This window comes from Schistocerca piceifrons, chromosome 7 (genome assembly GCF_021461385.2).
Source record: "Schistocerca piceifrons isolate TAMUIC-IGC-003096 chromosome 7, iqSchPice1.1, whole genome shotgun sequence".
NCBI classification, from domain to species: Eukaryota; Metazoa; Arthropoda; class Insecta; order Orthoptera; family Acrididae; genus Schistocerca; species Schistocerca piceifrons.
This window is the reverse complement of record NC_060144.1, coordinates 107,762,356-107,785,215: the sequence shown is the minus strand read 5'-3', so window position 1 is coordinate 107,785,215 and position 22,860 is coordinate 107,762,356. Positions and strand designations below refer to the sequence as shown.

At 42.9% G+C, this 22,860-nt stretch overlaps 1 protein-coding gene across 1 annotated transcript in view; it reads left to right on the top strand.

Annotated features, from left to right (window-relative positions):
* The window catches only part of LOC124805488 (semaphorin-2A-like), a 491,457-nt gene that overhangs the window by 436,891 nt on the left and 31,706 nt on the right, over positions 1–22,860 (top strand). The window contains exon 11 of the mRNA XM_047266052.1: positions 20,452–20,603. Within this exon, the coding sequence (XP_047122008.1) occupies positions 20,452–20,603 (152 nt within the window). The remainder of the gene's footprint in view (positions 1–20,451; positions 20,604–22,860) is intronic.

Below are 22,860 nucleotides of genomic sequence, written 5' to 3'. Positions count from 1 at the left end.
ACCATGGCCTTCACAATTGGTTGAATTTGAAAGGCTTGGTTCTGTTCTTCTTCTTCTTGCATCAACGAATCCTCCACTGAATCATACATGAATCTTTTTAGGAATTTCCCTTGTGAATTCGAACTTTCTGTAAGATAAGCTTCGACTGCTACTTCTCTCTCTTTTATTTCCTCTTCTCTATTTCTTCCTTCATTTACGCTTTCTTCAACATCCTCTACTTTTTCCTCATCCTCGTCTATCTTCTCCTTCTTCGTCGCTACTTCCACATAATCGCATCTAAATGCTCTAATTATCGCTTCATAACTTCCTTCATTATATACGTTGGGTTGTGTGCCCACTCGTAACTTATTTTCAACTTCTGTCGACTGTGCATTATCCGCATTGAATTCGCTTTCCCTGGTTTCCATCTCAAATAGCTCAGCAATACTCTTTACTTCATCCTTTTCTCCTATATTCGTTGTGCATGCCTCTGGTAATTCATCTTCCTCGTCAGTATTCTCCCAATTAATTTCGTCCCAACACGATATTGTTATTTTCTTGTCTTCGTTTTCATCTGGTCCCTGCGGATTTGTTTCTTCCTTCTTCTCTTCTCGTGTTAAGGTATTTACTTCTCTGTTCAAGGTGCTGCAATTGTCGTGGGTCGGTGCGTCATTCTCTTTGGCATGGGCGCTTAGCTGTCAATTCGAATGTTTATCGGGGTTTGGTGGTCTTACCTCCACCTCTTCTATCTGCATTCTCTTTTCTTGTTCAGCTTGTTGATAGTGGTTTCTTTGTTGATAATTTGTCGGTCTATTGGTTCTCCAGTACCCGTTCCGGTTGTCGTTATTCCCTCTGTAATAGTTGTTGCCGTTCCTGGATGAATTATAGTTATTGCCATATTCTCTTCTAAATCCATAACCGGTTCTTTGTTGAAATCTATTGTCGTTCCTTGGTGCGAAGTTATCATATGGTCTGTAATTACTGTTTCTTCGTACTGTGTTTTGTGGATTCCACTGCTTTTTGCTTTCGTTTTCACGTGCGCTTCGTCTTTTTCTTGCGTCATCTTCCGAAAATATGAACTCTAGTTCCCTTAGAATACCTTTGAATGCTTCGACGTCATTGCCTCCACGACCTACTAATGATTGCTGGTATTTCAATGGTAGCTTCATCGCGCATAATTTAATCAGCTTTCCGTCACTGTATGGTACATCTAAGCATTGATTTTTCTTTGCCATTAATTCGAAAAATTTCACGGGACTATTCTCTCCTGAATTTTCAAAATATGGGTTCTGTAAGAATTCGTACTTCACTCTGTTCTGTGCTTCGCTGGACCAATATCGTGAGAGAAACTTCTCTCTGAAATCTTCGTACGATCGGCATGTCGCTGCAACATTCTGCATGGTTTCTCCGACTGTTCCTGACATGTGTGCACATATAAAGTCTAATTTGTGTGCTAGCGTCCAGTGTTCTGGTAATCCTACTCGGAATTGATCAATAAAAGTTCGTGGATGTAATGAGTTTCCTTCTCGAAAGTGTTGAAATTTTCTGACTGTGAGGAAATGATCGTTGTCGTACTTCGTCATAGTTCCATATGAAATTCGCGATTCTTCACCACTTTTGTTTCTGATCATTTCTCCCGTCGTTCTTTCCGGTTGTGGTAGATCCATTGGATATTGTCCACTGTAACTTTTGCCTACCCTTGCGTAGCATCGTTGGAGTGGTACGCAATAATTTTCTTCCATCGGTTGTGAACGCGTAGCTGAATGCATTGTACTGTACTCTTCCCGACCTGGCTTTCCATTGTCACGTATGTTTCTTTCCGCCTGTGAGTGGAGTCGCAAATGCATGATATCTTCGTTAATTGCTTGTTTTCCAGTGCTGTTACAGATGCGGATGTGGTTGCAGACTCTGTGCTTGTTAGATCCTGTTCACTATGCTCTTCAATGGTTTGCAACAACTCTGTTCGCAATTTCTGAAATTGTCGCTTCATTTGCGCTTCTATTTTGACTATGCGGTTGTCATATCTTTTCAGCGCTGCTTTTGTGATACGTTTGTGTAACACACTGTTTTCAACAATTTCACGCGCTGTACTTGCTGCTTGTCTAGTAATTACGTTTATCTGTTTCTCTAGTTTCTTGACTTCTCCATGGGTGTTGTTACGTAATGTTTTGATCTCGTCCTGAATGTCATTACGCAATGTTTGTACGTCCACTTGTACCTTGTCAATGTCTGTTCTCAATTGATTGTGACCTGTTATTAAGTTTCCTATCACTTCTAGATATTCCTTTGCCTCGTCTTCAATACGACTTAGGCGTAACTGAATTTTTTTGTTTTCTTCTTTAATCTCACGCATTTGTCCCGTCGTTTCTGCATTCTGAATTTGTATTTGGTTCGCTACGTCTTTATTTTGCTTTGTCGTGGTTTCCGTAATTTGTTGTAATAATTCTGCCAGATTGGTGGGCCCTATTGCGTTTTCTTCCGACGTCCTACGCTCTGTGTTTTCGCCCAAGTGTTGGTTCGCAACCGATTGCATTGAACTGTGCTGTGACACGTTTCTGCTCGCATTCCTTGTACTCTGTGGCGAGGGAGCTCTAATTACTTGTACTATGGGTTCTACGTATTCAAGACGCAAGTCAGAATCCTCGTCGACTGTCTCTATACTTTCCCGCTCCTCTGTCGTATGCTGACTTATGTTTTCTATGCCTTGATGTACATTATCCTCGTTATGGTGCTTTATATGTCCTATTTCTCGCGATACTGCATCGTCTGTTGTACTGTCCTTTATTCTCTGTCCGTCTTCATGCTGGGTCTCTACCTCAATTCGGTCAAGGTCTCGATCTGCCATTGTTAATCCTTCCGAATCCCTTATTTTCTGTTTTAAAAGCAAATCACGCGCCCTACTTCGCGTCAACATGCGCTCATACGATCTCACGCGTTTCGTAAACTTTTTGTTCACACGACTTGACAATCAATTCACTTACTTGTTGGGTCAGAACCAACTTGTCAATGATGTATCCGCCACCTGTGCGCTTGCATTGGAGAGAAAACTTAATTTTAACAATATTAAAATTCATAACTTAATTATGCTATTGTCTCTGCCACACTCACTTTTTCTTGAATACTTTTACTATCTATCGCTGCAGCTACTGTTTTCGACTATGTATAACTTTAGAGAAAAAAATTTTTTACAAAAATTTTTCAACATGATATTTTTCTAACCTAGTTAGGCCTGACATCTTACAATTATTTATGAAAAAGGCAACTCTGTAACCGTATTGCTTCTGTTTCAGGTGTATTTTTGGTTCTGATGAAGGTATATTTAGGTATACTGAAACCGTGGTCAAGGATTTCAATAACTCTTTATCCTGCAACTGTTTGGCTGTTATCATTTTACAAACCGTAAACAGCGATCTCGCTAAAATCAACTCGATCTGTTCGTTCATGAATCCAGAGAACATTCAAACATGCACGTTGAACTACGGCGGATGTTCCCCAAAATTCCGATGTTGCTAGTGACATCCGTCTTGGACACGTAACTTACAATTAAATTGAATTTCATCAATTGACACTCGTTATAGTGTGTTACGTATCTACAGGCAAATTGCTTTATTCTTCACTAGATACCAGCAATAAATTACGCCTCGTCACAAAGGGTTAATAGCCGGCCGCGGTGGCCGAGCGGTTCTAGGCGCTTCAGTCTGGAACCGCGGGACTGCTACGGTCGCAGGTTCGAATCCTGCCTCGGGCATGGAAGTGTGTGATGTCCTTAGGTTAGTTAGGTTTAAGTAGTTCTACGTTCTAGGGGACTGATGACCTCAGATGTTAAGTCCCATAGTGCACAGAGCCATTTGACCCAAAGGGTTAATAATTGCTATGGTTTGTCATATTCAGTGACTACATGATGTTCTGACAAAAAGAAAAATACCAATGTAATCAGAGGTGTTCTTATCCGATCCAATGAAGTGCAAGTTTTTTGTTATGGGCTGTACTGCTATTTCCCCTATGATCTAACTGTCGCGTCTCAGTTTCCCATGACCCCAATTTCCTCTCGAGTACTGAGTTTAAACTGACGGTGTTTATTAAAAATTGAACAAAATGAAGAACTACTGGTGAGACAGAAAAAGTGACAACTCTTTTTTCTGCGAACATTCGGCAGATACAATTTGCGTAAAAAATGCACCTGTCAATAACTGAAATTTAATTTAAGGGTAAGAGACACTCTGTGCTAGCGCACGCACACACAGGCTAAAAACAGAACACAGAACATATACAGGTAAAAAAATCGCCACAACCTCGATTTTATCGTATATCACAGTCTGAAAGAAATTCTTACCACTGGACTTTTATCTGCAGTCCGCATTTCCAGATCTGGATTCTTGAGTGAGTTGTTGTAAAAACTGTGCTGCGTTATTCAAAATAAGCGAAAATGTCTATTTGGAGATGAATAAATATCATTTCTAATAGCGTTTTGCAGACGAGACTGAGAAACAGGCAGACGTAGTAAATTGATTCATAGAGCAATCAGAAAAATTCTACGATGCTGGGAAAAAAGATGATTGAATTGAGGAGTTAACATGTAAGGTCATGTGATAACGGCACGTACACGTAACATCTTTAGAAAGAGCTGCAAGTTTTCGTAATTTTGGCTAGATGGCCCTGTACTGAGAATTGAGGTGCGGCAAATCTGAAACATGGTGTTGATGTATCGGGAATAGACAAATAATGTGGTTTATGGCCACCGTAATATTGTAAAATATAGTATAAAATCAACTGGGTTAGACTTATCGCGTCGCGATCACGCACTTTGTACGTTGTATAACACGTGAAACGACTGTAAAAGAGAAACCAGGCTCTAAAACGGCGTGATGCGAAGCGATGTCTAGGCAGTCTGAACGTGAGCGTGCATGGATAAAGACGTAAGTAGTATAGGATTGTGCCGCGAAAAGTACTGATTTTATACACGTTTTATTTAAGTTGTGTGAAATTATTCTTTAATGTGGTTGTGAATAAGAGTGGCACAATTCCACAACAATAGCTTGGCGTCGATAGAATAGGTATGAATACACACTGGTAATAGCCAAGCAGCATATTATCGTTTGTAGGGATCCTCACTGCAGTAACGGCTAGTCCGTCAAAAGGCCTACAGCGTCATATCTTCTAAGTGAAAGACATTTCTGTAGAAGACGCAAGGTTAGTGGAAAAAATGGTTCAAATGGCTCTAAGCACTATGGGACTTAACATCTGAGGTCATCAGTCCCCTAGAACTTAGAACTACTTAAACCTAACTAACCTAAGGACATCACACACACCCATGCCCGAGGCAGGATTCGAACCTGCGACCGTAGCAGCAGCGCGGTTCCAGACTGAAGCGCCTAGAACCGCTCAGCCACAGCGGCCGGTGTTAGTGGAAAAGAACATTCGCGACGAGCATATGAAGCATACATTTCTACCCGCATCGTGTGCGTGAAATATCTGGCTATCAAACTTAATCATCACATGTTCAGCAGCAATGACGAGTGGACACGTTGCAAAGAGATACAGTATGTATACTAACTCATGGATCATAATTATAACAGATTGGGAAGTTTTTTCAGTTCAGGGTCATAATTACTGCCTTACAGCGAGATGTGCCCGTTCCCGTGGTCTAGGGGTAACGTCTTTGACTCATAATCGAAACGTCTTCGGTCCCGGGTTCGATCCCCGCCACTGCCTAAATTTTGATTAACAATCAGCATTGGGGGCCGAAGACTTCCGGCATAAGAAGTCAGCCTCATTCTGCCAACGGCCTTGTCAAAGAGGGCGGAGGAGCGGATAGAGGTTCAGGGCACTCTCTTGTCCTAGGGGTGGAAAATTGCCCCTAAAGGCGGAAGAATCAGCAATGATTAACGACATGAGGATGCAGAAGGCAATGGAAACCACTGCATTAAAGACACGTAACGTGTATCCACAGGACATGTGGCCTGTATTTGAAGAAGTGTCATGATGATCTCCCCATTGGCAAAAGATTCCGGAATAGTCCCCCATTCGGATCTCCGGGAGGGGACTGCCAAGGGGGAGGTTACCATGAGAAAAGGATTGAATAATCAACGAAAGGATAACGTTCTACGAGTCGGGGCGTGGAATGTCACAAGCTTGAACTTGGTAGGGAAACTAGAAAATCTGAAAAGGGAAATGCAAAGGCTCAATCTAGATATAGTAGGGGTCATTGAAGTGAAGTGGAAGGAAGACAAGGATTTCTGGTCAGATGAGTATCGGGTAATATCAACAGCAGCAGAAAATGGTATAACAGGTGTAGGATTATGAATAGGAAGGTAGGGCAGAGGGTGTGTTACTGTTAACAGTCAGAGACCGGGTGGTTCTAATCAGAATTGACTGCAGACCAACACCGACAACGATAGTTCAGATATATATGCCGACGTCGCAAGCTGCAGGTGAACAAATAGAGAAAGTGTATGAGGATATTGAAAGGGTAATGCAGTATGTAAAGGGGGACGAAAATCTAATAGTCATGGGCAACAGGAATGCAGTTGTAGGGGAAGGAGTAGAAGAAAAGGTTACAGGAGAATATGGGCTTGGGACAAGGAATGAAAGAGGAGAAAGACTAATTGAGTTCTGTAACAAGTTTCGGCTAGTAATAGCGAATACCCTGTTCAAGAATCACAAGAGCAGGAGGTATACTTGGAAAAGGCCGGGAGATACGGGAAGATTTCAATTAGATTACATACAAGTCGCTGAGGAATGAAATAGATAGGAAGTGCAGGGAAGCTAAGACGAAATGGCTGCAGGAAAAATGTGAAGACATCGAAAAAGATATGATTGTCGGAAGGACAGACTCAGCATACACGAAAGTCAAAACAACCTTTGGTGACATTAAAAGCAACGGTGGTAACATTGAGAGTGCAACGGGAATTCCACTGTTAAATGCAGAGGAGGGAGCAGATAGGTGGAAAGAATACATTGAAAGCCTCTATGAGGGTGAAGATTTGTCTGATGTGATAGAAGAAGAAACAGGAGTCGATTTAGAAGAGATAGGGTATCCAGTATTAGAATCGGAATTTAAAAGAGCTTTGGAGGGCTTACGGTCAAATAAGGCAGGAGGGATAGATAACATTCCATCAGAATTTCTAAGATCATTGGGGGAAGTGTCAACAGAACGACTATTCACGTTGGTGTGTAGAATATATGAGTCTGGCGACATACCATCTGACTTTCGGAAAAGCATCATCCACACAATTCCGGAGACGGAAAGAGCTGAAAAGTGCGAGAATTACCGCACAATCAACTTAACAGCTCATGCATCGAAGCTGCTTACAAGAATAATATACAGAAGAATGGAAAAGAAAATTGAGAATGCGCTAGGTGACGATCAGTTTGGCTTTAGGACAAGTAAAGGGACGAGAGAGGCAATTCTGACGTTACGGCTAATAATGGAAGCAAGGCTAAAGAAAAATCAAGACACTTTCATAGGATTTGTCGACCTGGAAAAAGCGTTCGACAATATAAAATGGTGCAAGCTGTTCGAGATTCTGAAAAAAGTAGGGGTAAGCTATAGGGAGAGACGGGTCATATACAATACGTACAACAACCATGAGGGAATAATAAGAGTGGACGATGAAGAACGAAGTGCTCGTATTAAGAAGGGTGTAAGACAAGGCTGTAGCCTTTCGCCCCTACTCTTCAATCTGTACATCGAGGAAGCAATGATGGAAATAAAAGAAAGGTTCAGGAGTGGAATTAAAATACAAGGTGAAAGGATATCAATGATACGATTCGCTGATGACATTGCTATCCTGAGTGAAAGTGAAGAAGAATTAAATAATCTGCTGAATGGAATGAACAGTCTCATGAGTACACAGTATGGTTTGAGAGTAAATCGGAGAAAGACGAAGGTAATGAGAAGTAGTAGAAATGAGAACAGCGAGAAATTTAACATCAGGATTGATGGTCATGAAGTCAATGAAGTTAAGGAATTCTGCTACCTAGGCAGTAAAATAACCAGTGACGGACGGAGCAAGGAGGACATCAAAAGCAGACTCGCTGTGGCAAAAAAGGCATTTCTGGCCAAGGGAAGTCTACTAATATCAAATACCGGCCTTAATTTGAGGAAGAAATTTCTGAGGATGTACGTCTGGAATACAGCATTGTATGGTAGTGAAACATGGACTGTGGGAAAACCGGAACAGAAGAGAATCGAAGTATTTGAGATGTGTTGCTATAGACGAATGTTGAAAATTAGGTGGACTGATAAGGTAAGGAATGAGGAGGTTCTACGTAGAATCGGAGAGGAAAGGAATATGTGGAAAACACTGATAAGGAGAAGGGACAGGATGATAGGACATCGGCTAAGACATGAGGGAATGACTTCCATGGTACTAGAGGGAGCTGTAGAGGGCAAAAACTGTAGAGGAAAACAGATATTGGAATACGTCAAGCAAATAATTGAGGAAGTAGGTTGCAAGTGCTACTCTGAGATGAAGAGGTTAGCACAGGAAAGGAATTCGTGGCGGGCCGCATCAAACCAGTCAGTAGACTGTTGACAAAAAAAAAAAAAAAAAAAAAAAAAAGTTAGATGTGCTCTCCTACGGCTACGTTCACAGTGGCACCGACAGTTGACGTCAGACCCTGTCGCCAGAGGTCTCCCGATAATATCGGCCATCGGCTTGGTCACAGTACGTGCGATGTCCTTCTTCAATTTTTGGCGGAGTCAAAGGTGTTATGTTAGGTTAGAATCTGTTCTGCGTAAGAAGCAGGTTGGATTTTAACCTCCTAGGGTGGGATGGATACGACGAAAGCTTGTGTACTCGGAGTGCTGCAGTGTGGCTTTTGTTATCAAAAAGACGCCGGAAGTGTAAGAATAGGCGAGATTTATCTCGAAAAGGACTTGGCGAGTAAGGTATGCTCTATTCTCAGTTACCAGAATAACGTAGCACGTTTTTGAATATGTGGGATAACGAAAGGGACCTTCTGTTACATACTGTAGATGATTCCCGATGATCGTAAAAAGCAAGATTAGGAACACTCTCTTCAGTTGCATTTACTTCAATGTTGAAATTCGAGACCTCTATCTTCTTATTTCGTGTGTTCTACTGAAAATCTCGTGCTTGTACTCTTGTTAACATTACTATTACAGAGATCGCCTAAACTTTTTTTTTATTGGTCCTGTGCGCAACAAATAACTTACTTGGGCTTTCTGGTGCCACAGCTTGATCTGCTGCATTCCATCATTTAACAAAAACATAAACCTATTATTCATGCTGAGTGCAATGCATGTTCTGTATGGCTGCTCCTGCTGTTACTGCGGCTGTTGCTGCTTACTACAACTACATATAATTCAAGAGAAAGGGTTTGGTCAAATCTGAACTCGATAAATGACAACCCAAAGAAATAATTCCTTTTTTCAAAAACTATATTCTGAAAGCGATTCTTTATTCAATTAACAAAACGCTAGAAGCTCTTTGAACAATCGCTTCGTATATAAATCTGCCTCCAGTGACATTAAAGCAATATTACAAATTAATCAAACTCTTGAGACAGACTGAAATACTTCTCAATTAAATACATAACGAAACAATTCCCTGAGAATTACAAAAGAAATCAATGACAAAGTCAGTACTTAATCTATTCGCCTAACAATGGTTTCCCTTAAGAATTCAACTCCTATCATTATCAAAATTACCGTCTGCTGCTACGCACATAGACATACCCATTTCTTTAAATTAATACCAAATCCTGTGTCGCTGCTGGCGGACACGGCAGTACGGCAGCTCGGCGACGACCCCTCGCTCAACACACGTGCACACCACAGCAGGCGGACTCCTACACTGGCTTCCAAACTGCCACTAATTAATCCGTGCGCTGCGAAGCGCGAAAACAATACCTTAGATTCCAGAGCTTATGTATGCGCGCTGTAGCCAACCTTTAAATCCTAAGAGAGTATTGCCAACTCTCAATGTGTGCAGAGGTAGGTCTCGTCAGCTAACCTCCAATGACTCTCATTCAGCATACGTGTAAAAGCAAATATAAGTTTAGAATAAGATACTCTGGACGCCTGAAGTACAGAATAGTGTAAAAACATAATGCACGACATCTGCAATCCATTTCACGGAAGAGAATCACCAGCTTATTGGCGTAAAAATGGTAGAAGCAGAGAGCTAATGTCCACCTATCACAGCTCAAAAAAGAGGTGCTACAGTAATTATAAACGCAAGGCTCGCCAAACTTTTCACTTGAGAATTATTTTTTTGAGGCTATTACTTACACCAAAAATTCCCGATGTACATTACTCCTACTTGTGGTATCGAAAAAAATGCATTCCGAACGATGTCCAGAAAATGATGTTTTTCATCCTCAGGATGTGACAAACTCACTTTCTCGGACTAAACTTACCAGTTTCTCACAGTCCACGTTCCGAGTGTAAGGAACTCGATCGATTTGACAGAGGAAAACAAAATGATCTCAATTTCATGATTGTCGTCAGAGGTCTGTATGTTCGGGCGATGAGATCGGCTAAACTGTGACCGCGCACGTAGTGGCATATAGATTTGAAAAGATCGACCGTCTTCCTCCGACATCGATCGTGGCGGAATCCAGCGACACCGTTGCCCCGGTGACCGCAGCCCAAGCACGGCAGTGAACCAGTGCAGTGGTCGCGACAGAGTGAGCCTACGCGAGTGTATCGGCCGCTGGCACGGGCAGCGGCCACACTGAAAGCCGACAGCGGCGGGCGAGCGAGCCGTGGCAGTGACGAAGACGGACGAGCGCCGCTCTGCGCCGCGGCCTCATAACATGCGCCCACACGCCGCCTGTCACACCGTCCTCATCCCAATAGCTGCCAGCCGCAGGCCCCGTTTTACACAAGCACTCTCCTCATCCCGAGCCTGTTGAACTGAACCATTAGATGTCGCTGTTTAACATTCACGTTCAACCTACCCATGGGCGAAAGAAATCTGGTTGGTGTTCTACGTTATTGAAGCGAGTGAGCGTTCACTTACTCCAACACTCTCATGGACACATGTGGTTCGACCGGCTCATCGTTCTCACAAATACAGGGTGGTCCACTGATAGTGACCGGGCCACATATCTCACGAAATAAGCATCAAACGAAAAAACTACAAACAACGAAACTCGTCTAGATTAAGGGGGAAACCAGATGGCGCTATGGTCGGCCCGCTAGATGGCGGCTGTCATAGGTCAAACGGATATCAACGGCGTCTTTTTCTATTTTTTAATAGGAACCCTCATTTTTATTACATATTTGTGTAGTACGTACAGAAATATGAATGTTTTACTTGGACCACTTTTTTCGCTTTCTGATAGATGGCGCTGTAATAGTCACAAACATATAAGTGGTATCACGTAACATTCCGCCAGTTCGGACGGTATTTCCTTCGTGATACATTGCCCGTGTTTAAATGGACCGTTTACCAATTGCGGAAAAGGTCGATATCGTGTTGATGTATGGCTATTGTGATCAAAATGCCCAACGGGCATGTGCTATGTATGCTACTCGGTATCCCGGACCACATCATCCAAGTGTTCGGACCGTTCGCCGGATAGTTACGTTATTTAAGAAAACAGGAAGTGGTCGGCCACATGTGAAACGTCAACCACGACCTGCAGCAAATGATGATGCCCAAGCGTTTTAGCTGCTGTCGCGGCTAATCCGCACATCAGTAGCAGACAAATTGCGCGAGAATAGGGAATCTCAGAAATGTCGGTGTTGAAAATACTGCATCAACATCGATTGCACTCGTACCATATTTCTATGCACCAGCAATTGCATGGCGACGACTTTGAACGTCGTGTGAAGTTAGGCCACTGGGCACAAGAGAAATTACGGGACGATGACACCTGGTTCTTGAGGCCCTCGCTCACGGCTCTGCCCAGGAATCTACGCCTGTCTCTGCGTAGCGACTTAGATTTTTTGTCCGCGTTCTATTTAGCGACGAAGCGTCATTCACCAATAGCGGTAACGTAAACCGGCATAATATGCGCTATTGGGCAACGGAAAACCCACGATGGCTGCGACAAGTGGAACATCAGCGACCTTGGCGGGTTAATGTATCGTGCGGCATTATGGGTTCAAATGGTCCAAATGGCTCTGAGCACTATGCGACTTAACATCTGAGGTCATCAGTCGCCTAGAACTTAGAACTAATTAAACCTAACTAACCTAAGGACATCACACACATCCATGCCCGAGGCAGGAATCGAACCTGCGATCGTAGCGGTCACGCGGTTCCAGACTGAAGCGCCTTTAACCGCACGGCCACACCGGCCGGCGGCATTATGGGAAGAAGCATAATTGGCCTCCATTTTATCGATGGCAATCTAAATGGTGCGATGTATGCTGATTTCCTACTTAATGGTCTACTGAAGTTACTACAAGATGTTTCACTGCTTGACAGAATGGGGATGTACTTCCAACATGATGAATGTCTGGCACCTAGCTAGCGTGCGGTTGAAGCGGTATTGAATAGCATATTTCATGACAGGTGGATTGGTCGTCGAAGCACCATAACATGGCTCGCACGTTCACCGGACCTGACGTCCCCGGATTTCCTTCTGTGGGGAAAGTGGAAGGATATTTGCTATCGTGATCCACCGACAACGCCTGACGACATGCGTCAGCGCATTTTCAATGCATATGCGAACATTACGGAAAGCGAACTACTCGCTGTTGAGAGGAATGTCGTTACACGTATTGCGAAATGCAATGAGGTTGACGGACACCATTTTGAGAATTTATTGCATTAATGTGGTATTTACAGGTAATCAAGCTGTAACAGCATGCGTTCTCGGAAATGATGTTCACAAAGGTACATGTATCACATTGGAACAACCGAAATAAAATTTTCAAACCTACCTACGTTCTGTATTTTAATTTAAAAAACGTACCTGTTACCAACTGTCCGTCTGAAATTGTGAGCCATATGTTTGTGACTATTACAGCGCCATGTATCACAAAGCGAAAAAAGTGGTCCAACTAAAACCTTCATATTTCTTTACGTACCACACGAATATGTAATAAAAAATGGGGGTTCCTATTTTAAAAAAAAACGCAGTTGATATCCGTTTGACGTATGGCAGCGCCATCTAGCGGGCCAACCATAGCGCCATCTGCTTTCCCCCTTCAAGCTAGATAAGTTTCGTTCTTTGTAGTTTTTTTCGTTAGACGCTTATTTCGTGAGATATTTGGCCCGGTGACGATCAATGGGCTACCCTGTATATCTCAAAATCTACATGTAATATTCTCGAGATTTTTTTTCCCCAGCATTTGGAACCTTTTACGTCAGCACGTCTTCTGCCACATTCCTCGAGCTCAGAATTCTCGGTGTGGATACTGACAATGGACCATGAATAAACTGAATCGTGTCCCATGGTCGTATGAATCTCGTTTCTTGTTACACTAGGTCAATGTTCGTGATTAGATACAGTGTCATCCAGGCGAACGGCTACTCGCAAAATGTACTGCACGAGATGTGGAGCAGTATTAAGCTATGGGGGCCAGTAACTCGGTGGAATCTGTAGTGTTAGTCAAAGGCACCACACGAGCTGGGGACTATATGGACATCATTGCGGACAGCTCACCTGCATCCCTTCATTCTTGATGTCTTACTTGGTTGCGTGGGTATCTCACACCACGATATGGTTTGATGCGAATGATGCAGAATGGAAATTGGTGTCTGAACCCGATGGTACACATCTGGGACTGTCTTAGGCCCTAGCTCTGCTCCCGCAAGTCACCGGTCCGAAATTTACGGAAACTGCGCGGCGTTTTCATAGGCATCGGGTGTCACATAACTCCAGAAAATTATGAAGCATTTGTTGAATAATAATCGAGCAGGGTCACTTACGTACCGCTCTTAAAACGTGAAACAACACGCCATTAAGCAGATGGTCGCAGTGGTTTTGACTCATCAGTATATGTGATACGCTACTTAAGTCCACAGATGACAGTTTCCATTACACCAGAAGGCTAAGATAACAACAGATACGAGAACACGCCTAGCAACTACACACACACACACACACACACACACACACACACACACACACACACACAAACAAACAAACAAACACACACACACGCACGCACACATTTAACCGACAAAATAAATAATAAAGTCATGACAAGAGTGTAAATCATACCAAACACCTGGTTCAAGAATCTTAAAAGAAGTTTGTATACATGGAAGTAGCCTGGAGATACTAACTTTCAGATAGATTATATAATGTTAACACAGAGATTTAGGAACCATGTTTTAAATTGTAAGACATTTCCAGGGGCAGATGTGGACTCTGACCACAATCTGTTGGTTATGAACTGTAGACTAAAATTAAAAAAACTGCAAAAAGGTGGGAATTTAAGGAGATGGGACCTGGATAAACTGAAAGAACCAGAGGTTGTACAGAGTTTCAGGGAGAGCATTAGGGAACGATTGACAAGAATGAGGGAAAGAAATACAGTAGAAGAAGAATGGGTAGCTTTGAGAGATGAAATAATGAAAGTAGCAGAAGATCAAGCAGGTAAAAAGACGAGGGCTAATAGATATCCTTGGGTAACAGAAGAGATACTGAATTTAATTGATGAAAGGAGAAAATACAAAAATGCAGTAAATGAAGCAGGCAAAAAGGAATACAAACGTCTCAAAAATGAGATTGACAGGAAGTGCAAAATGGCTAAGCACGGATGGCTAGAGGACAAATGTAAAGATGTAGAGGCGTATATCACTTGGGGTAAGATAGATAGTGACTACCGGAAAATTGAAGAGACCATTGGAGAAAAGAGAACCACGTGCATGATTATCAAGAGCTCAGATGGAAACCCAGTTCTAAACAAAGAAGGGAAAGCAGAATGGTGGAAGTAGTATATAGAGGGTCTATACAAGGGCGATGTTCTTGAGGACAATATTATGGAAATGGAAGAGGATGTAGATGAAGATGAAATGGGAAATATGATACTGCGTGAAGATTTTGACAGCATTGAAAGACCTAAGTCGTAACAAGGCCCCGTGAGTAGACAACATTCCATTAGAGCTGTTGATGGCCTTAGGGGAGCCAGCCCTGACACAACTCTACCATCTGGTGAGCAAGATGTATGAGACAGGTGAAATACCCTCAGACTTCAAGATATAATACTTCCAATCGCAAAGAAAGCAGGGGTAGACAGATGTGCAAATTACCGAACTAACTGTTTAATAAGCCACGGCTGCAATATTCTAACACGAATTCTTTACAGACGAATGGAAAAACTGGTAGAAACCGACCTCGGGGAAGATCAGATTGGAATCCGCAGAAATGATGGAACACTCGAGGCAATACTGACCGTACGACTTATCTTAGAAACTAGATTAAGGAAAGGCAAACCTACGTTTCTAGCATTTGTAGACTTAGATAAAGCTTTTGAAAATGTTGACTGGAATACTCCCTTTCAAATTCTGAAGGTGGCAGGCGGAAAATACAGGAAGCGAAAGGCCATTTTCAATTTGTACTGAAACCACATGGCAGTTATAAGAGTCGAGGGGCATGAAGGGGAAGCAGTGGTTGGGAAGAGAGCGACACAGGGTTGTAGCCTATCCCCGATGTTATTGAATCTGTATATTGAGCAAGCAGTAAAGAAAACAAAAGAAAAATTCGGAGTAGGAATTAAAATCCATGGAAGAGAGATATAAACTTTGAGGTACGCCGATGACATTGTAATTCTGTCAGAGACAGCAAATGACTTAGAAGAGCAGCTGAACGGAATGGACAGTGTCTTGAAAGGAGGGTATAAGATAAACATCATCGAAAACAAAACGAGGATAATGAAATGTAGTCGAATTAAGTCGGATGATGCTCAGGGAATTAGATTAGGATATGAGACACTTATAGTAGTAAAGGAGTTTTGCTATTTGGGGAGCGAAATAACTGATGATGGTCGAAGTAGAGAGGCAATGGTAAGGAAAGCATTTCTGAAGAAGAGAAATTTGTTAACATCGAGTATAGATTTAAGTTCAAAATGGCACTGAGTACTATGGGACCAAACTTCTGAGGTCATCAGCCCCCTAGAACTTAGAACTACTTAAACCTAACTATCCTAAAGATGTCACACACATCCATACCCGAGGCAGGATTCGAACCTGCGACCGTAGCGGTCGCGCGGTTCCAGACCGTAGCGCCTAGAACCGCTCGGCCACTCCGGCCGGCCATAGATTTAAGTGTCAGGAAGTCGTTTCTGGGAGTATTTGTATGGAGTGTAGCCATGTATGGAAGTGAAACATGGACAATGAATAGTTCGGACAAGAAGAGAATAGAAGCTTTCGAAACGTGGTGCTACAGAAGGACGCTGAAGATTAGATGGGTAGATCACATAACTAATGAGGAGGTACTGAATAGAATTGGGGAGAAGAGAAATTTTTCGTACAACTTGACTAGAAGAAGGGATCGATTGGTAGGACATATTCTGAGGCATCAAGCGATCACCAATTTAGTACTGGAGGGCAGCGCGGAGGGTAAAAATCGTAGAGGGAGAGCAAGAGATGAATACACTAAACGGATTCAGAAGGATGTAGGTTGCAGTAGGTTCTGGCAGATGTAGATGCTTGCTCAGGATAGAATAGCATGGAGAGCTTCATTAAACCAGTCTCTGGACTGAACACCACAACACACAACACGACAAAGAATCAAGAAAGCATGAGAAGAAAGACGTAGTACCTACCAGTTATTGGTTCAGTAATACCTAAAACTGCGTAGCACAATCTAACAAACAAAAGTAAAATTTCCACAAAAGATGGAACGCAGTAAAAGATCGGGAACTGAAGCTGATAAAACATAGATTCAATACGACACTAAAAATGTCATGATTAATCGTACTCCCGGAAGCAAACTTAACGTAGGTGTGTATCCAAAAAATTGTGCGGTACGTCTGCCTGTGAACTTAGGATACAGAAACACGACTATAAAGAGAGGTATTGTAAATGACTAAGAATGTTAAGGTGTGGTGGCCAATACTTCTCATTTGGCGCTTATCTCGTGGAGAAAAATTGTATTCTAACGAATATTGTAAATGATATGACGCTCCACTAATGAAGAAACGAGAGACGAAATGTTACACTTCTGAAAGCAAGTAACGCAAGAAAAAAGATTAGTAGGCATACATACAACTCCTCTAAATATTTTATTGCTCTAATATTGCATAAAGTTCACATTTTAATGCATTTCTCTAATTGTAATAATCCGTTGTAAGAGAGAGCACGTTGTACGTGGTGTGGTACTGTAAGTTTAAATGTTTCTTGGAAAGAAAATAAGATCTTTAGTAACACTTAACTAATGAAGGTCTATGAAGATGAACAATGAAGTAAAGTATGATAAGCACCGAAGGTTATTGAAGCTACCGTCGTAACTGATAATCGGATTCGACAACTTCTAGTTAGTAAACGTTAGCATTCGTGTGATCTTCCTCTCATGATTACAAGCGAAATGGATTTAATCTCTAACTCAAAAAGAACTCGTTCAATATCAGGAGGAACAGAGCATAAAGTATCGGTAGAACTGAAACTATTAGGTCGGGTCTTGCCGTAGAGCTCAGTCGGTTGCCCGCCGTCCGACATACACACTTAATATGCCGAAGACTTCCAGAGAGAAGGCATACATCGGTGCTGATTGAACGATTTATTCAGGAAATACAGCAGTATCCGGATTTCGAACTACAACACACTAAACGTGATGACGAATGGAATACTTTTATAACCTCGCAGCTTTGAGAAGTACCGCTGAAGACTTAGACCATATAGAGTTACCATCGGTCAAACGAAAAGAGATCAGTAAAAACAAAACCTGAGCACGCTCTTTGATACGAACGGATGTCTCACTTAGAAAGAATTATAACCACAAAACGTCATCGCTCACGTCACACACATACACACACACACTCACTCACACACACACACACACACACACACACACACACACACACACACACACACACACACACAGTCACTTTCTCTCACAAACCATGACAGAAAGTGAGCACATGATAAAAGAATGTAAGAAGTTACAATGTAAGTATTTCAGAAACCATTTTACAAAGTAAATTAAGTTGTTGATTCTGAAAAAACTTAAGTTCATAATGACAAGTAAGAAAACTGATTGTAAAATCTTAACATGCAAAAACAAAGACTTACGAAGAGAATATTGTGCTCATCATGCATTAAAAAGAGTACACCATTGACGAAAAGAAAACCTTCCTGTGATTCCAACAGTTCCGTTAGAATTTGTTCTTGCTGATCTGTTCCCTCTTTCACGATACTAACTGTATGAGAGTTCATACTATTATTTACACTGTGAAAATATGTGAGATTTTTGTTAGGTCATTTTCACAGTGTTATATACTGTTGAGTGAAATCATTATAGTGTGACCACTGCACATAGTGAGATGGCGTTGTGGGAACCTGACGCTGTAGCGAAAGTATCTGAGCCGAGCAGAGACGAACAGCGAGCCGTTGTCACGAAGACGCGGGTCAAGAAATGGGAAATCCACGAACGTAGGCGACTTCACGGGGGAAAGTTTGTACTGACACAGCGCCTGCAAACTTCTTGCAAACAGCGGAGCACGTCAGCCGTTGGCGGGCTACGGTGACGAGCATGTGTTGCAAGTGGCTGAAGCGTGGTTAGACCTCGAGCAGGCGAAGTGGTGTCAGACCTCCAAGCCGCGTCACACAACGTGAGAAAGCAGGATACGCGGCGAACTTTGGCTGAGCTGATGATGGAGTGCACCGCAGGTGTGGGCACAAACGTTTCCGACCACATCGTTCACCGCAAATTGTTGAACTTTGCAGCAAATGATCCCAACGTGTTTACGTGATGACTCTATGACGCCGTCAGTTACTATTGCGCTGAAGACGGGATCATCATGATTGGACCGTGGGTGAATGGAAACGTGTCACCTAGTCGGGCGAATCACATTTACTGTCGCATCAAGTAGATGATCAAATCTGGATACTACGTCATCTAATTGAAGGGTTGCTCGAAAGTTGCATTGAGCCTTGAGTCAGGGTAATATTATGCTACGCGAGACGCTCATCTTGACTCCCGTGAGACTTGTAGTAATGAAAGGCACCATGGAAGCTGGGGACTCGGAAATTATTGCGGGCCATCTGCATTCGTTCACCCTCGATCTTTTCCCCAACTTAGATTGGACCTTCCCGCAACTAGGCTAGAAACGTGCTGCCGGCCGGAGTGGCCGAGTGGTTCTAGGCGCTTCAGTCTGGAACCGCGCGACCGCTACAGTCGCAGGTTTTAATCCTGCCTCGGGCATGGATGTGTGTGATGTCCTTAGGTTAGCTAGGTTTAAGTAGTTCTAAGTTCTAGGGGACTGATGACCTCAGATGTTAAGTCCCTTAGAGTTCAGAGCCATTTGAATCATTTTTTAGAAACGTGGTACAGGTATTTGATGTCATGGTCTCCACGTTCGACTGATCTGAAGTCGACGCAGCACGTCTGAGGCGCTAACAGACTCTCATCGTTTATGAAAACGATTACAGTTAAAGAAAAGATTATCTACAGTTTCTTCATCAGTATTTGTTTCTATTGGTTTCCTTTTACCTTCCATGATGATAAGTGTACGGGTTGTTACAGTTTTGGTGGTATTTGTGAAAATAGCTGAGATTCTTAATAGGTCGTTTCATTCGGATTTTAACGCATATGGATATTTGAATCAGGTTATCTGAAGTTAGCTAAAATGGCCCATGCTGGGATGTACACTTCATGTAAAGGCGGTACCCCACAGCACATATATGTTTGTGGAAAGTAGTTTTTAAGAACTACCGAAATACTGAAGTAAACCTTTGTTCAAAAAAATGGCTCTGAGCACTACGGGACTTAACATCTGAGGTCATCAGTCCCCTAGAACTTAGAACTACTTAAACCTAACTAACCTAAGCATACCACACACATCCATGCCCGAGGCAGGATTCGAACCTGCGACGGTAGCAGTCGCGCGGTTCCAAACTGAAGCGCCTAAGACCACTCGGCCACACCTGCCAGCAAAACCTTTGTTAACTGTTTCGATCAACCTATCATCATCAGATGTGATAAAAGTATTAACGTCAGCTCCTACGGTATCATCAGAAAAGTAACTGAAAAACCACCTTGTGCTACTGAAACTGTCGACAACAGTAAAATCCATTAAGATACCCAACAGTAAAGTGTTTCATTTCAGTTAAATAATCCTCGTGCGCTGGCTATGTCCAAGTTCCATTCTTCTGCAAGAAGTGCTCTCTGCGTAATCTCAGTTTTGCAGCTCGTTTCCTCCCGCCCCTGTCTTCGCCCTACTGTCAGCAGTCTGGAGTCATAGGGTAGACTGAAACTTGGGTTGTAGCAAATTATGTTGTGTCAGTGGAAGGACTCTCTTCTTCTTATTGTGTATGGCCGCTACGCCTGCACCTGCTGGCGAGTGCCACGTGAGGGACCTGTTGCTGCGCCTGCCCGCAGTACGGCTCGCTGTACGTGGCTTCCGACGGCGGAGTGCGGCAGCTGGCGCTGGAGGCGTGCGCGCGCCGCTACGACAGCTGCCTGCGCTGCGTCAGGGACCCCTACTGTGGCTGGGACCGCGCCGACCGCCGCTGCAGGGCCTACTCGCCGGGGTGAGTACTAGACTTGGCCACTGTTTCTATGTTTCGATACAGTATATCTATACGCGGAACTGTTTCACTGTTTCGGAACGGCTGTGGTTCACTGTTTCGAAACAGTGGTGTTTCATTCCGCCCCTGTCTCGGATAACCGCACCAGATTCGATCTCGAGCCAGGCGCAGAAACTGTATCGTTGTTTCAAAATAAGGCTGTTTCAGTCCACCTGTGCTTGGAACGGACTAATTGTTTCGAAACAGTGATGTTTCATTCCTCTCTGTGTCGTACGAGATTCGGGCTCGGCACAGGTATCGAAACACAACATAACACTTCATGAAACACTTCCAAGAGTGTCGAAATCTTTTTGACAAGCAATAGCATGAAACTTAAGATATCCGAAAATAAAGCTTTGTTTCTAGCTGACTGTCCTATTACGAAATGGCGTAACATCTGCTTTATAAACAGTAACCAAACAATAAAAAAACGCATACTATTCACATTCAAAATAATAAATATGTTAAAATCATTCGATTAAATTACACTTTTTTATAACAAACGCTTCTCTATTCATCTACAATAATAATATTAAGAAACGCAAGTAAGCCTACAACATTTTGAATAAAAAAAGGTGCAGAGTGACAGTTATTAGACATATACATAAATTTGATGTAGGTATAATTGCAAGCAATCTGTTTCATATATCACTGATAGTGTAATGGTGAACGGGAAGGGCTGGGAAGCATGGTGAATTTATAGTAACGGTTCGAAACACCTTGAAAGACAAAATTTTTTTCTGTTATATTTTGTTATTTATTCGACTTATTTCGCGTTATTAGTGAGTATAGTCACTGTGCCTATTATCCACAATGATTCCCTTTGTGTGCATGTAAACTAGCAGGATGGGTATATTACCCATACTAACGGAATGTGGGAATCTCAGTAGCATATCCGTTGTTTCTGCAGTTTGTTCCCACCTCCAGTTCCGTTCGTGGTGGTTCTTCTGCCTTCACCTATGGCTGTCCTCAGTCAATTGAAAAGTATGAAAGTCACACAACACGAAAGCAGCGCATTTCCTGCAGGAAATACGAAACTGCCAAGACGCCCAAGTGAGGCGCTCTCGCACCTCATTTGTGTTTATATGGACATACTTATACAGTAGACATTCAAGATGATAAAATGTGTAGGTTTATTAGATTACAAAACACAAACTGTTTCGAAACAGCGTATCGAAACATTACATTGTACTGTTTCATTGGTTTCGAAACAATTACGTGTTTCAGTTTGCCCATCTCTAGTGAGTACCTTGTGTACGCTCTACTCTTCGTGACCAGGTACCGGACAACAACGCCAGCCGTCAGCTGTCAGTACTCGTAGTCTTCCCAGCATGACCAGCTACTCTACACCGAAAGGGGAGACAGAAGCTTTCGACAAAAATATGGAACCACAGCGAGAAATGCATGTTACAACGTATAGACGAATGCTAGCAAAGCCTGCAGGTTGCGCTGTTGTATTTGACCACAAGCGGTACCTGTGCACTGTCCTCAATACGTTATACGCGTCAGCTGTGGTGAGACAAACTGTCTGTCTAGTTATCAGAACATTATGTCAGAGTTAAGTACATTCGAAATAGCCCGCCCGGCTAGCCGCGTTCTGACGCGCTGCTTCGCGAGCGGGAAGGCGTGCCGGCCCCAGCACGAATCCACACGGCGGATTAGTGTCGAGGTGCGGCGTTCCGGCCAGCCTGTGGATGGATTTTAAGGCAGTTTTCCGTCTACCGCGGCGAATGCGGGCTGGTTCCCTTACTCCGCCTCAGTTACGCCGTCGGCACACGGACCGTGCTGTCGAACGTTAACGTTGAGCGTGGCGAGTTCAACGTGCTGCTGAACGCTCAGTAACGATGCGGCTTGTGCATACGGTATGTGCGCCCCAACGTGGTATACGCGATCGCAACGCACTCCACGGGCAGTTAAGGGGTATTTCTAGTTCGTAAATCACACTGTTTACTCAACGGGCGTGCATAAAATACCCACGTTAGCTCTATTAAAACGCACATTTCCACCTTCGTCCACGAAAAGAAAAGTACTATGTCCAATCAATAAGGACACTAGCTTATAAAAGTTCCATTACAAACAGTGCGTTACAAATTTGGAATACTTCTCCGCATAAGATAAACATTATTTCTCATTCCCACATTTTAGTAAAACCCCAAGGTCAGTCTTACTTGATCACTGTTCCTACCCAGTAGCAGAATCTTTGCAACATGTGAATTACGAA